Here is a 13632-nt window from a genome sequence, read left to right as displayed (position 1 = left end):
GATTACTGTCCCTCCAGTAATCATGGTCATTAATCCCTGATTAGGTATTAATGATTAATTAATGTCAAGAATTTAATTTTAAGAATTTATTAATATTTTAGCTGGTTCTTCAAGGGTTTTATCAATATATTCAGACACAACCAGCCCTTTAAGAACATTCATGATCTTGATTTGGCCCAAAATGAAAATGAGTTTGACACACCTGTGCCAGAGGAAGCTCAGACCCAGTCAAAAATATCTACATATTCCAGCAATAACTTGGTAAAACAGCAGAACGTTTCATTACCGTAATTTAAAATCTTCTCACCTCACTGCCGGTAGCCAGGGCGAATCCTCCTCCCAGCAGCAGGACGATGCTCCAGGGCATCTTCTCATGCACCACCTGCCAGCTCAGCAGAGTTCGAGGTGCCTTAATGCTCTTACCTGTAACATAAAACTGTGAGCAAGTCGACATGGAGTTCAAAAACAAAAGTTCTGCTACTCACCCTGAGAAACTTTTAGAGACCCAGTCATAAGTCATTTATCTATCGTTAATTTTAAACATAATCCCTTGGTAAGCTAACTGCAGTGTCGCATTTTGAACTCACGTCACGGTTAATAAAAAGTTTAAGAAAGACTGCCTAGACTTACGAGAAATAAAAATGAAGGTCAGGGTAAAATCTCACCTGCCTCGGTGAAACCATAGCTGCCACATGAGGGCAGCCTAGATGGGATGACGAAGAAGAGCATTGACATAAAGATGGCCACTGTTCCATCTGACACAAACCTAAGGAAACAATGAAACTTTGAAGTGTCATCTAAAATATTTATTTCAATAATTTGTCAGGATGATTTTGGATGATCTTACCATTTTACTCATAACCAGAACCCAGCACAACTCAACTAACAGCCTGAAACTGTAGCCTTTCTGTACCAGCTGGTATTTTATGTTTTGAAAATCTGACATGTGTGAAATATGAAGAAAGAAATCTGTTTAAAGTCAAGAGAAAATGTGTAACAACATCAGAGCATGTGGTGTTATGGTTTTGAAACAGAACCAACCTGAGCTGAGTTTATTATTTGATCACACATGTTAAGATTATCACCTGATTCTCCAAACTAACTACTCACTACTGCAAGAAAAACACCTATTCAAAAATATTTGTTGCATCTACTCCAGAGACTTCCACTAAAATATTGAAATCAACACTGAAATATTAAATTAAAATCATAAAATGCAACACAAAGGGAAACCATGTGACTCTGGCTCTCTGGTGAACCACAGGAGCACAAGCAAAATGAAGATGGTGAGTACTGCTCCTTCAGCAAACTTCATGCCGCCCAGCTTCTTGTACTCCTCTCTCATCACTGCGTACGCCTCTTTATCTCTGTCATTTTTCACGCCACAACCAAAAGACTTCTTCAGGCTGGGTGAATAAAAACAAGCAGAAAGATCAGAGCTACACAGATAGCATTTTGATAGCATTTTTTATTTTAAAAACAAGCCATTAGATTTTAAGATGTTCATGAGAAGCCATCTACCCATTAGGAGGAAAATAAGACTGGACTGCAGTCAGCTGGGTAGTAACTAGTTACATTTAACTTTTATTTACTTTTAGGAGTATTTTTACTATGCTTTTTACTTCTACTTAATTTCTGGATTCTCTACCCACTGAATGAAAAACAAAACTAAAAATAACCAAAAATTGACCAGCCACAGACACACACCTGCAGTTTTTGTTAAAGTTTCATAAGTTTTTTTATTGAAAGAAACTGATTTGGACAAACTTTCTTTTGCCTGATTTTATTTTTTGTCATTTTAGTCACCAATATTTCCATTTAACTTTGTGTTTTTGTTTAGTCTGATGATGTAATTTTTAAATATTAAATGACTGTTAATTTGATCAGTTACTCAGTACTTCAGTAGACTTTTCACTAAATACTTTTTACTCTTGCTTGAATAATTTCTTGGATGGCTACTTTTTACTTTTGCTTCAGAAAGAATATGTTGAAGTAGTGCTGCTCTTACTTGAGTGTGAATGTTCGGTACTCTGCCCCCCTCTGACTGCGGTCTACCTTCTGTGGAGACGATTTTCCAGAACATTTGATCTGACTGGGGTATGAATGTCGTTTCTTCTAACTAACTAAGGTAAATAATACCCGGTTCAGAGTCTAGAGAAAGTTGCGAAGAATGACTGTAAATGTTATCTGGGTATCCTCGTTGACTGCAGGGCATCTCAGTCTGACTGATTAACTCACCTGGACATTAAATGAGGCCAATTCAGCCTCCACTAAAGGATCGATCCCTCCCACAGACTCAGAGTCCCGGTTTGTGACCTATCTGGGTGATTTTTTGCTTTTATTCTCATATTTTTCAATTGCTGTTGCGTTTTTCCTGAGTTCTGTTTTCATTTTTCAAACGCTGGTTGTCTTACTTGAAGCCAAGAAACATGAAGTGAAGCCAGAGCCATTTGGTGTGATTTTTGGAGGAATATAAACATCAGATTGGATGACAAGTTCACAGATTGACCAAACATGACTAATTTTCAGCTGACCACTATTTGTTCTCCTCTCAGTTTAGACATGTTGTCATCACCTGGACGTCTGACATCAACGCTTTGAGTCAGAACACAGTCAGATAAATGGGAAAACAGAGTGAGATAAAACAAAAATTACTCCGATTTCAACAGTGAAGCTGATTCTTACTCACCGGGGTGGGAACGGCCAGTGGCAGAGGAAGAAAGGCGAGAGGCGTGACGACGATGATGATGTAGTTTCTGTGGTACCACAACCACTTTAACACATCCAACATCCTATCCATGATGATCTTAAAACTCTAACAAACTAGATAAAGACACACTGGGGGTGTGTGAGGAAGAGGAGGAGGAGGAAGAGGAGGCTGGATAGGTGGAAAAACGTCAACCAAGATCCAACAGTGGAGATGTGGAGAAAGCTGCTTATTAAAAAATAAATAAACACTGAAATGAATGCAAGTTACTCTCTATGTCTAAGTTAGCGTATCAAACATTAACTCAACAAAAAATTGTCCACAATCCTGGACAGGGAGGGAAATGAAGCCGCTGGTAAAGAGGGAGGCAGCTGTGCAAGAAGGGGGCGGAGCGGACAGATGGAGTCAATGATGGAGTCAATGATGGAGTCAGGTTTATCAGGTGAAGGAGTCCAGCTCCATCACGGGTAACCAAAGGTCAGTTACAGTGGAGCCCACAGACAGGCCGCAGTTTAACGTCTGCACAAGTTCACATTTCATATCTTCAAGCCAATAACGGGAGAAGAAAACAGGCCAAGTTTGATTCCTGTCAAAAAGCAGCAGGATGCAGTTCAGTGGCTCAGGAAAGTGTTATTTCAACACTTTTAAATAAAATTATTCATATATTTTCAGATTATCTGCCTGTTTTGCTCCTCACTGAGGTCCCTTCTTCTCAGTTTTCTGCAGTTTTTAGTGACAATATTAACCTGATTATTGATTATCTCAATCAGCTTTAATTTTGTGGATGTTGCATGAATATTTTGGACGCTGTAACCTCTGTAGAAGACTAAACACTCAGATTCCTGGATGAATATAGACAAGCCGACAAGACTTCTGGGATTATAAAGAACAGTTTACTTGAACGTCACGACTCGACGGCTAAATTAAAATATCTTGTTGATCTTTTTGCACGGGCCCCAAGTTCTTAACACCCAAAACGGTTCTGTCCTGCTTTTATGCTTTTATTGCACATGCTGCCTCTGCAACCTATTTTTAGACATTTTAATATTCCAATCAATTGTTCAGATTTACAAGCCCATGAAGATAAAAAACGATGACGACAACGACTTTTTAAAGTCCTTATTAGACTGTTTGCATGAAGTCAGAGCAAGGATGGACTCACATTTTCCACTATCTGAATCTGAACCACTTTATTAAAACCAGGAAAATCAGTGAGGCTTTTTTTAAACACGGTAGTTTATCTCCTACTTTTATTTTAGAGATTTGAAAAATAAATATTCATGCGTTAGCTACAACATGCATATGTCCATGTAACTTGGTATGCAGGGGTATAGATCAGTCTTCTCGCTCCCAGTTTTTATAAAAAGATTTTATTGTTAAAGCTCTTAGTGGTCTGGCTTCTTCTTATTTTCATAATCTTCTTTCTTAGAAATAGAGCTGATCAAACCTTTACTTAATTCTTCATATCAGATCAGCTCAAAGTTTTTAAAACTTTAATGTGCTTCTAAAGACTCACTTTTACTCTCTGACGTTCAGGTAAAGTAAAACCTTACAACATGAATTATCTGTGCTTTTATTGTTATTGGATGATTTTATTACTTTGTTTTATTATTATTACTGCTTTGTTTTGCTGCACTTTGGTGCCGCTCACGCTGCTTTTAAACAAGGTTGTTTGCATGTTTAGTTTATAAATATTTAGGTCAAAGTGACCAACTCTTTACAGTTTTGATTCTGAATTGATTGACACTTTAAAATAGAATAAAAGGAAATTTCTGTACTTTATTTTACAAAATAGTAAACACAGTATGCTAGAACTGTGATTAGCAATCAAATCTTATACACTACTTATATAGTGTCAGTCAGTAAAATGATTTGGGTTAAAGTCATTTTGCATAATGCAGAATCAGGTGAAAATAAATAAATACACCTCTGCATCAACAAATCTCTAATAAAAGCTTTTTTATACATGACCTAGTTTATTGGTCACATCATTTCAGTATCTACTTTCACTCTGTTGTTTTGAAGCTTCTTTCTGACTTTCACTTATTTGTTTTTCTCTTAGTTTAAAACAGAGTCCCTCTTTCCAGACACATTAGCCATGCAGTGAAATGTTTTTATCAATAAAATAAGTTCTCAAGCTATGAAGGACGTGTTTTCACGTAACATTTTAACTTTTCATCATGTGACAACCAAAGTCCAGATGCAATCCTAATCTGTCCTAATCTATCCTCAGAATTAGGTATTTCTTTCTGTCATTTAAAAGCATGAAATTGTTCTGACTTTCCTTTTCCAAATAAAGTCAGTCTGTCATTAAAAAAAGGAAAGTCTCTTTACGGTTTAAAAAAACGTACGGTAAATTATTATGATTTTTTTAAATGTAAAAAATTTTGAGGTTTAAATTTTTTAAAAATATTTTTATGTTTTGCAAAATATAAAAATATTAATATTTTAATATAATGTACTATTTTTTATTTTATCATTTATATTTTAAAATATATAAATATTTATATTTTGAAAAGTAAAATATAAAAATATAAATGTTTTAACATTTTAATAAGCTAAAAATATTTTTACATTTTTTTAAACCCAAACTTTATTATAGTTATTTCTTAAAGCGACTTTCCTTTTTAAAAATATAAATACATTTATATTTTCAAAAAATTTTTAAATATAAAATATTTTTATATTTTATAAAATACACATTTTAAATACCAAATCACTCTGTCTTTGCTGGTAATTTATTACTCATATCATGAGTAATAAATACCTGTTGTCTTCCTGTAATTGTTGTGCTTCAAGCAAAAATACCTACCAGAAAAGCTAATATTAATTTAACATTTGACTATAAAAACTGTATTGATTTAAAATCTTACAAGTGAAACTATATGTAGATTTGTTTTTAAATGCTAGAGCATCAATAGTGTAGCTAAATGTGGGAGAAGAAACCTCTGTGTTTGTTTTTGGTTGTTTATTTAGAGATCAATAGAATGGAAAGTATCCATCAGTTACACAATGTTTAAAGAAATATTGTTTCTCTCTTTTCAAACTACAGATGCACTGAACATGCATAACCTACACATGACACGTATGTTTCTCATTAGTCTAAATAGACATTAATGTTAGTGCGATGCATGGACAGGACAGAGGTCACCGGTTTCAGCTTAATGATCGTCACAGCCGAGCGTCGACCAATCAGGACGGCAGACGCCTCGGGGTCGGTAGCTTCTGAAAAAATATCTATTGATCCGAATCACAGAGTGGGGCACTCAGCTCGGACTCGTCACTCAGTTCATTCGTTGTTATTTGAAGAAATTAAAGAATTTCTACAGCTGTTTGGTTATAACTTAGGAGTTTGTTTGGTGTGAGTGACCATGAAAGCAGCAGTGGTTCTGCTGGGTCTCGCGGTTCTGCTGGACACAGCGTTTGGAGCAGAAGGTAATACTGACTGAAGATGTTTGGTTTTAGGTTAAAATAACCAAGTTATTGCAGTTTTACCAATATAGATAATTTAAAAAAGTATAGTTCTGTTCTACTTAGGTTTGGTGTACTTTCAGCAGTGATTGCTTTTAAACTCATTATTATTGCTGTTTGTTTATAGAAGAAAATATATAATAAATCGAATACTTTGAATAATTAATTGAGCATACTGTACTGTTTGAGAACTAGGATCAACTGGAATGTATGTGGGATTGAATTTCAATTATATTTTTGTGTAAAGTGCCTTGAGACGGCATTTGTTGTGAATTGGCGCAATATGAAAAAAAGAAAGAAAGAAAGGAAGGGAGAAAAGAAGGAAAGAAGAAAGGAAAAAGCAAAGAAAGAAACGAAGAAACAACAAAACAAAGGAAAAGAAAAAGAATGGAAATAAAAGGGAAAAGAAAACAGAAAAAAGTGTCTATAATCTGTATTTCTCAGGACTATTTTCCTCTTTTTGGTTAAAAAAATTCAACAGATAACTTCAAATGTTTATGGAAAATAAACTCCTCACATTCAACGTTTTTTTCTTTTGGTGGAGGAGGTCCAAAAGTTTAGAAATTACCGCAGTAATAAATGATTTACTAATTAATCAATCAAGTTTCAATCAAGCTTATTTGTGTAGCAGATATCAGCAACAAGGCAGTTCAAAGTGCTTTACATCTTAAAAATGGAAAAATAAAAAGTCAGAAGAATTCGAGAATTTGAGAAACCGGTAAAAAAAAAAACANCACATTTTGTCAATTAGTCGTTAAAACCAACTGGTGTCATTCAAATCAAATGTGTAAAAGTAGTTTAAATACAGATGTTTCTCAGCCATTAATGCTTTAGTATTTGAAAACCGTCACTGTTTGAGAAGACACTTGTACTCTAAGCGGTTCTTCTAACGTTTGATGCTGAACTCTGATCAAAAAATAAACACTTTGTGCCTGAAATAAACAAATTGCACTCCAACAGAGTCCTGCGTGGGTCGCTGTGGCTCCTTCAACTCACGGAACAAATGCCAGTGTGACTCCATGTGTGTGTATTATGGGAGCTGCTGTGAGGACTTTTACACCTTCTGCCCCAAAAAGGGTGAGTGTGCTGCTCAAATCTTCTGTCTATTTCAGTGTTTCTCTAACCTTTTCAGGCCGATGACCACTTACCCCATCTAACAAACACTCACAGACCACCTAACTTAAAATTTCCCTCGCAATAACACAACTTAACATATACAACTTGAAATTAAAATAATAGTCCCTTAACTCATTGTCTTTGTTCCGCCTGAAGTGAAGGGTGGCGCTGTTTTGTAAATGTGGTCACAATAAAACCATGAACAAGTCATTTTGCGTTATTTACAGATCTTGAAAGCATGAATTCTGTTTCCAATGATAGAAAACACATGGAAATCAAAAAAGTTATTTGCTAATAACGTTTTAGAGTTATCTGTAATTTAGAATGATAGTAAAAGAAACATAGACTTGGTTACAGACATTTTCTTTCAGCCAGTAGATAGCCCATCACAAATTATTTTATTTTAGGTGTTAAGATGCAATTAGTCACCGTCATATTGCATTCAGTACAGCCGCACCTAGATCTGCGTCCCTGCTGCATGCTATGTATCGTAATAATGTTCAAAAACAAAAGTTATGCAACTCACCTTGAGAAACTTTCCACCGACAGATTCAGGCTTTCTTTTTAGTGACCCGGTCTTAAGCCATTTATCCATTATTATTTATAAACACAATGCTTTGGTAAGCTAACTGTAGCGTCGCACTTTGAGCTAACGTAACGTCAAATAAACGGTTGTTTACGTGCAGTACCTCGCGGACCGTTAGAGGGCGCCCGCGGACCACATTTTACAATTTAAACAGAATAAGTAAGAACTTATACCAACTTGTGTAATTCATGATAATATTTTCTGTTCTAAGTTTCTCGTGGGGACACGTTTGGAGAAGCAGAAATGGATCCAAATATGAGCACAACAGAGCAAACACCAAATTTAATCACGGTTGCTCCGACTGTCCCCTCCTCTCTGACCCCGCCACCCAGGGCCCCCCAAGGGCCCTCGCCCACCGTCGACCCCAACGCAGCGCCCTGCAGCGGCCTACCTTTTGACGCGTTCCTGCAGCTGAAGAACGGATCGATCTACGCATTTAGAGGTAAAATCTAGTTGCTCTGTCTTCATTACTTAATTTCTTTGAAGGTTCAGAGAGGAAACTAAAAATAAGATTATTATTCATGCATGATCTGGTTGATTTAGATCTAAAGTTTTTTCATGTTGGCGGGAAATGATTGTCTCTCCCAACACAATAAAACGTCAAAGTTAATTTAGATGTTCTTAGTTATACTATACATTATTTAAAAATTTGCCGACATGTTTTTTTTTTTTCTGGCAGGAAGTAATATTAATGTTTTGGCCTAGTCCAAGTCCTGGCTTAAACTTGAGTTAAAGATTAGGGTGATGATAAGGAGGTGTTCCAAACTAAAAGACTTGGAGTTTATTACAAAAGATAAATTATTGAAATCCCAATGGGAACATGAAAAAACTTGATCTGCCTTTATTACAACATTTTTTTCCATTGATTGTTGTATATCTATTAAAGATGAATGTTAAATATACTTGGAGTGTAAATGAATTGGGACTTTACTGTAAAGTCAGATTATTTTACAAGGAAGTACTTGTGTTATATTGTTTATTTTATTTATTTTTATGTTTTAAATAGAGCTCAGCATTCATAAGTCAAAGTTTCATCACTCTGGTTTATTGAATTTTAGATATAACCTTGATGTTTGTTTTTAAGTTATTTTTACATTTTACATTTAATGTTTTTAGACATAAAATATCAGATGCTATTGTGACAAAAAAATATTTTTTAAATAAAAACAGTATTAAAAATGAACTGATTTAAGAAATATAGATCACTTCAGATGCAAGAATCCATCTGTGTGCGAAGGTTTGTGAGTTTTTGGTAAAATTGCTTTGAATCTTATCTAAAACTCTTATAATTGATATCCCCGCCCCTAGGTTTATATTTCTTTGAGCTGGATGAACAGTCGATTCTTCCTGGTTACCCTAAACTCATCGAGCAGGTGTGGGGGATCGCAGGACCCGTCAGCGCCGCATTCACCCGCATCAACTGCCAAGGAAAGTCGTACATCTTCAAGGTGGGAACCACAGCAGCTTTAAGTTTTAAAAAGTTATTTTTAAACCACATTATCCAGTCTGAATGTATTATTTAGCATTCTAATTGTTCAAGTAGGAAGGTTTTTTCAGCAAGAGTGGAGGAAAAGAATGAGTTGCATGTAGTTTCTTAAATTATGCTCCTAAAAAATGATAAATTCAAACATTACTTGCTAAAAAGATTTCCCCCTCATAACAAAGTATTTGTTTATGCTTAATAAAAATGATTTATTAAGAATTTTCCCAGCAGGTAACCTGAATTCCCATTACAAACCTGGGAATCTTTGGTTCCTTATGAAATGTCTGAAGAATAAAAAGAAGTTAACAAACATAAAAATGTACTTTTTAAACACTCTTTATGTCTGGGCTTTTGTGAAGCATCAGGAAACATAAATATAATTTATAATATCTTAGAAAACTTCCTACTGTGGAGTCCTTCCACAAAAGTTCATGTTGCCACCACAAAATCATGTTTTTATCCAGCAGATCAACCCAATATAGTACATCCCCACAGCATTATGCTGCCACTGCCATGTTTCACGTCTTCCGGATGGTTTACAGTGTTATTTTTCTGCCAAAAAAGCACAGTGATTATTAAAACCTCCTACCATTTGGTTCTGTATCTTTTGTATCTAAGGGCAACCAGTACTGGAGATTTGACGGAGATGTCTTAGATGAGGACTATCCCAGGGACATTTCCGTCGGCTTCGAAGACATCCCAAATGACATAGATGCAGCTTTTGCTGTACCTGCCCCAAGTCACCGAGGAAAAGAGAAGGCCTACTTTTTTAAAGGTATTTGCAGAGAGATGAGAGACAAATTGCAGCATTTGAAAAGATCAAATGTCTTTTTTTATCCTGTCTTTAGATCCTTGGTGCTGCTGAAGGGCCTTACATTTACATTAATTCAAATGGCCACCAGAGGGCGCCTCTAACACTAGCAAAAGATTTGCAGAGAAAAGATTTCTACGTTTAGTTATATAATTCTTTGCAGTGTTCTTACTGATTAAATAAGCCACTAGCTTGTCATTAGCTTAAAGAAATTCTGCTAAAAGAGCGTCTGTTTGGTTTCTCAGGTGATAAGTATTACCAGTACGAGTTCAAGCACCAGCCGTCCCATGAAGAGTGCGTCTCCTTGAGCAGAACCTCTCAGTCGGTTCTGTTCACCCGGTACACAGACCTGTTCTGCGAGCAGCCACTAGAGAACCTCTTCACAGATCTCTTTGAAAGCTTCCGTAAGATCCAGATATGGTTTGTGTACATTATGTGTACCCTCACTGGCCACTTTATTAGGTCCACTTCAATTTCTTGCTAATACAACTGATGAATCAGCCAGATTTAGTGTAGTTAGACGTCTAGATGTGGTGAAGACTAAGCATCAGAATGAGGAAGGAAAGTAAGGGATTCTGAGTCTTTTTGTTGATTCATCAGGTTTTGTACCAACCACCAACTCTTGAGTTTTACAGATGATGGTTTAAGAAAGAAAAAACTTAATGTGAACAGCTGCTGTGTGGGCAAAAATTAATTGTTGACATCAGGGAGCAGTGGAGAGTGGACAAACTGGTTTGAGATGCTCAAAGGTATTCTTCAAAGATCTTTTTGAATCCATGCCACAAAAACATAATGCCCTTTTGAGGACAACCGAATGCCCAACCTGGTACAACCAAAGTGTATCAAATAAAGTGGCAGGTGACTGTACGTTTTATAAACTTTACTCATTTTCTCCCTTTCTCTTCCTTCAGACACTCATAACTCCAGCCCCCAACTCACGTTTAGGGACTGGAAAGGCATTAGCCCCCCTGTTGATGCTGCCTTGGTAGGAAAGGTTTCTCTTAGTCCCAAGCCAACAATATCGTCTCCACCAGCAAGGCGGAGGAGCAGAGGGCAGAGAAGGAGGCCCAGCAAAAGACGTTTCCCACAGCGCAGAAGGCAAAGTCGCTTCGTGTTTGATGATTTGTGGTTCGATGACGATTTGTTTGACTTTGGCATAGATTACAGCGACACGGCTGAAGTGGCTACAGTCCAGGAATACAAAAGCACCCCATTTCAAAATGTCTACTTTTTCAAGAAAGGTATGATTACAGGGAGTAAGTTTTAAAAACTCACTGCTTTAATGAGCTTCTTCACTTTTGCACCAACTGCTGTAACTTTTTTATTCTTTGCTTGTCCGTCTCGCTTCTCTTGATGTTGACAGACAAGTACTACAGAGTGTCTCTGCAGACTAAACGGGTGGACTCCGTCAGCCCTCCTTACCCAAGATCCATTGCAAAATATTGGTTGGGCTGTGAAGAGGAATACCTGATTGATTCATCCAGGGCAGAGAAGAAATAGATCATCTAAGACACAGACACATCTATGCAATAAACACCCCGCGCCCAGTGATAATAGCATACTTATTTGTTGCTGCTGCTTTTGTCATATGCATGTGCTAAACCTGCACATGACTTAATTCACTTTAAGGGGTTAGTTCAGTTTTTTTTTTAAGTAAACAGAGAAAACCAGTTAAGATTAACACTACATAACTTTCTTTTTGTTACTATTTAGTACACATGCAGATTAGCTGGACCTAAAGTTCTGAAGATAACACCTCGACCAAAACATACAAAATCTTTGGTCACAAAACAATCACAGAGTTTGATGCAAAATCAGTTTTAATAACTTTTAAACTGTGTTCATGTTTGCATTTAGTGATTGTTTAGACAGAAGATGGTTAGTATTTTCATGGAAAAAGAAAGCAGGATGTCCAGTGTACAACTTAAATGAAAAGTTAGTATAACAGCAAATAAAATCAACTATGGAATAACCAGCTCATTAGATGGATTTCTTTAAAGCTTCCTATTAAAATTAACCTAGAAATCCATTTTTATTCTTTGGCTTTCCACCTCAGTAAGACTCTGTTTGATCATATTTGTTAAAATTGGTTTTATGTATACCTTTGGTGTGCAGTTATGTGCAACATTTTTTCCAGCTGCAGTTGTTAGAAGACAAAATTTGTGATCTATCCCTTTACATTTTAGAATGCTTGGCAGTTCCATTCCTGTCTTTAGCCTTATAAGTTGCAAGCTTGATGCATGTTGTTTACCTTTTTTGACATTTTATTCCTTAAATACATTTATAAAAATAGTGTTACGTGTATATGTAATCGTTGACACGCAGCTATATATTGCCTCTGCAGGGCATTGCTTTATTTTTTATCCTTGGGGGGGAAAAAATCTTACGTCTCTTTGGTTTGCATCTCAGATATTTGGAACAGTTGCTCTCTCTGGTGGACAAAATTACCTTTAGAAAATTCTTCACATGAAATAAAAAAATACACAATCACATGCTGTATTTTCTGTGTTTATCGTGACTTTGATTTAATTTGTTTTACGCTAGTTGTGAATATTTGTATTTTCATGACTAACAGTTCTTAAAACAAATATTTCAACGTGTCATGGAGACATCTGGTTGGCTGGGAAACTGAATTTTTATAGTTAAAATATTTGTGAATCTGTGAAAGTAATTACTTTAACTTGTAACTTAGTCATACTATATAATTATTCTAATTATTATTATTATGTTTATAATGCTGGCGTCTTCCCCATTTTCAGTCAGTTTTGCAGATAATTCTTAGTTTCTGGAGCTTCAGACCAGTAGGGTAATGTTTGTAAAATTATCATATTATTAATTTTAAGGGTGTTTTTATACTCATGATTTTTGTATTATTATTTTAGCTCCCTGTTGTGTAATTTTGATATTATAAAAACTACACCAACCAAGGGCACCAGATCAGAGTACATTATGTACAGCAAATTATTTATTATTATTTCTACTTTTATAAGGGAATACATTTTTAGTTTTATATGTCACAAATTCAAATAGGTTTATTTAACACCATTTTAAATAGGAGTGTCAGATATACTGTTCTCGTATTTCAGCAAAATTTCCACCCACAATATGGCAGCGAGGTAGACGTACGTACGTCATGACGTTCGATGGACGTTTTCCGAACTCTGCCGACTGACTTAAATGTTATTTTCCATTATCCTCTCACAGTCTTCGGAATGGTAAGCTGGTTTGGAAAATAGATGAACGAAAACGTACAGAGAAAAGTAAAGTAGGCAAATAAAGAAAAAATAAATAAAAGGCACCGCTGGGATTCGAACCCAGGATCTCCTGTTTACTAGACAGGCGCTTTAACCAACTAAGCCACGGCGCCGGGTGACAAGTACGTACAAATATGGCTTCATAAGCATACGGAACGTCGAGGTCTGGTGTGTTTTATTCTTTTATTTCTTTGGTGCTTTATT

At 35.9% G+C, this 13632-nt stretch overlaps 2 protein-coding genes and 1 non-coding gene across 3 annotated transcripts in view; 1 reads left to right on the top strand and 2 right to left on the bottom strand.

Moving 5' to 3' along the window:
• The window catches only part of slc13a2 (solute carrier family 13 member 2), a 22080-nt gene extending 19074 nt beyond the window's left edge, over positions 1–3006 (bottom strand). Inside the window, exon 1 of the mRNA XM_015015447.1 lies at positions 2690–3006. Coding sequence (XP_014870933.1) covers positions 2690–2800 — 111 coding nt within the window. The 5' untranslated portion in view covers positions 2801–3006. The remainder of the gene's footprint in view (positions 1–2689) is intronic.
• A 2957-nt stretch (positions 3007–5963) lies between these two features.
• On the top strand, positions 5964–12661 carry vtnb (vitronectin b). The gene is made up of 8 exons (XM_015015448.1): positions 5964–6142; positions 7139–7255; positions 8092–8322; positions 9189–9328; positions 9982–10138; positions 10420–10578; positions 11086–11415; positions 11538–12661. The coding sequence occupies exons 1-8, from the start codon at positions 6079–6081 to the stop codon at positions 11672–11674; spliced, it is 1335 nt and encodes a 444-aa protein (XP_014870934.1). The 5' UTR covers positions 5964–6078; the 3' UTR covers positions 11675–12661.
• An 806-nt stretch (positions 12662–13467) lies between these two features.
• On the bottom strand, positions 13468–13541 carry trnat-agu (transfer RNA threonine (anticodon AGU)). The gene has a single exon. It is a non-coding gene; the product is annotated as a tRNA-Thr (tRNA).
• Between the last annotated feature and the right edge of the window lie 91 nt (positions 13542–13632).

The sequence above is a fragment of the Poecilia latipinna genome, unplaced genomic scaffold (genome assembly GCF_001443285.1).
Source record: "Poecilia latipinna isolate Pla-1442-1.1 unplaced genomic scaffold, P_latipinna-1.0 Scaffold1912, whole genome shotgun sequence".
Taxonomy (NCBI): Eukaryota; Metazoa; Chordata; class Actinopteri; order Cyprinodontiformes; family Poeciliidae; genus Poecilia; species Poecilia latipinna.
Note: the sequence above shows the minus strand (reverse complement) of the source record. Positions and strands in the feature narration are given on the sequence as shown.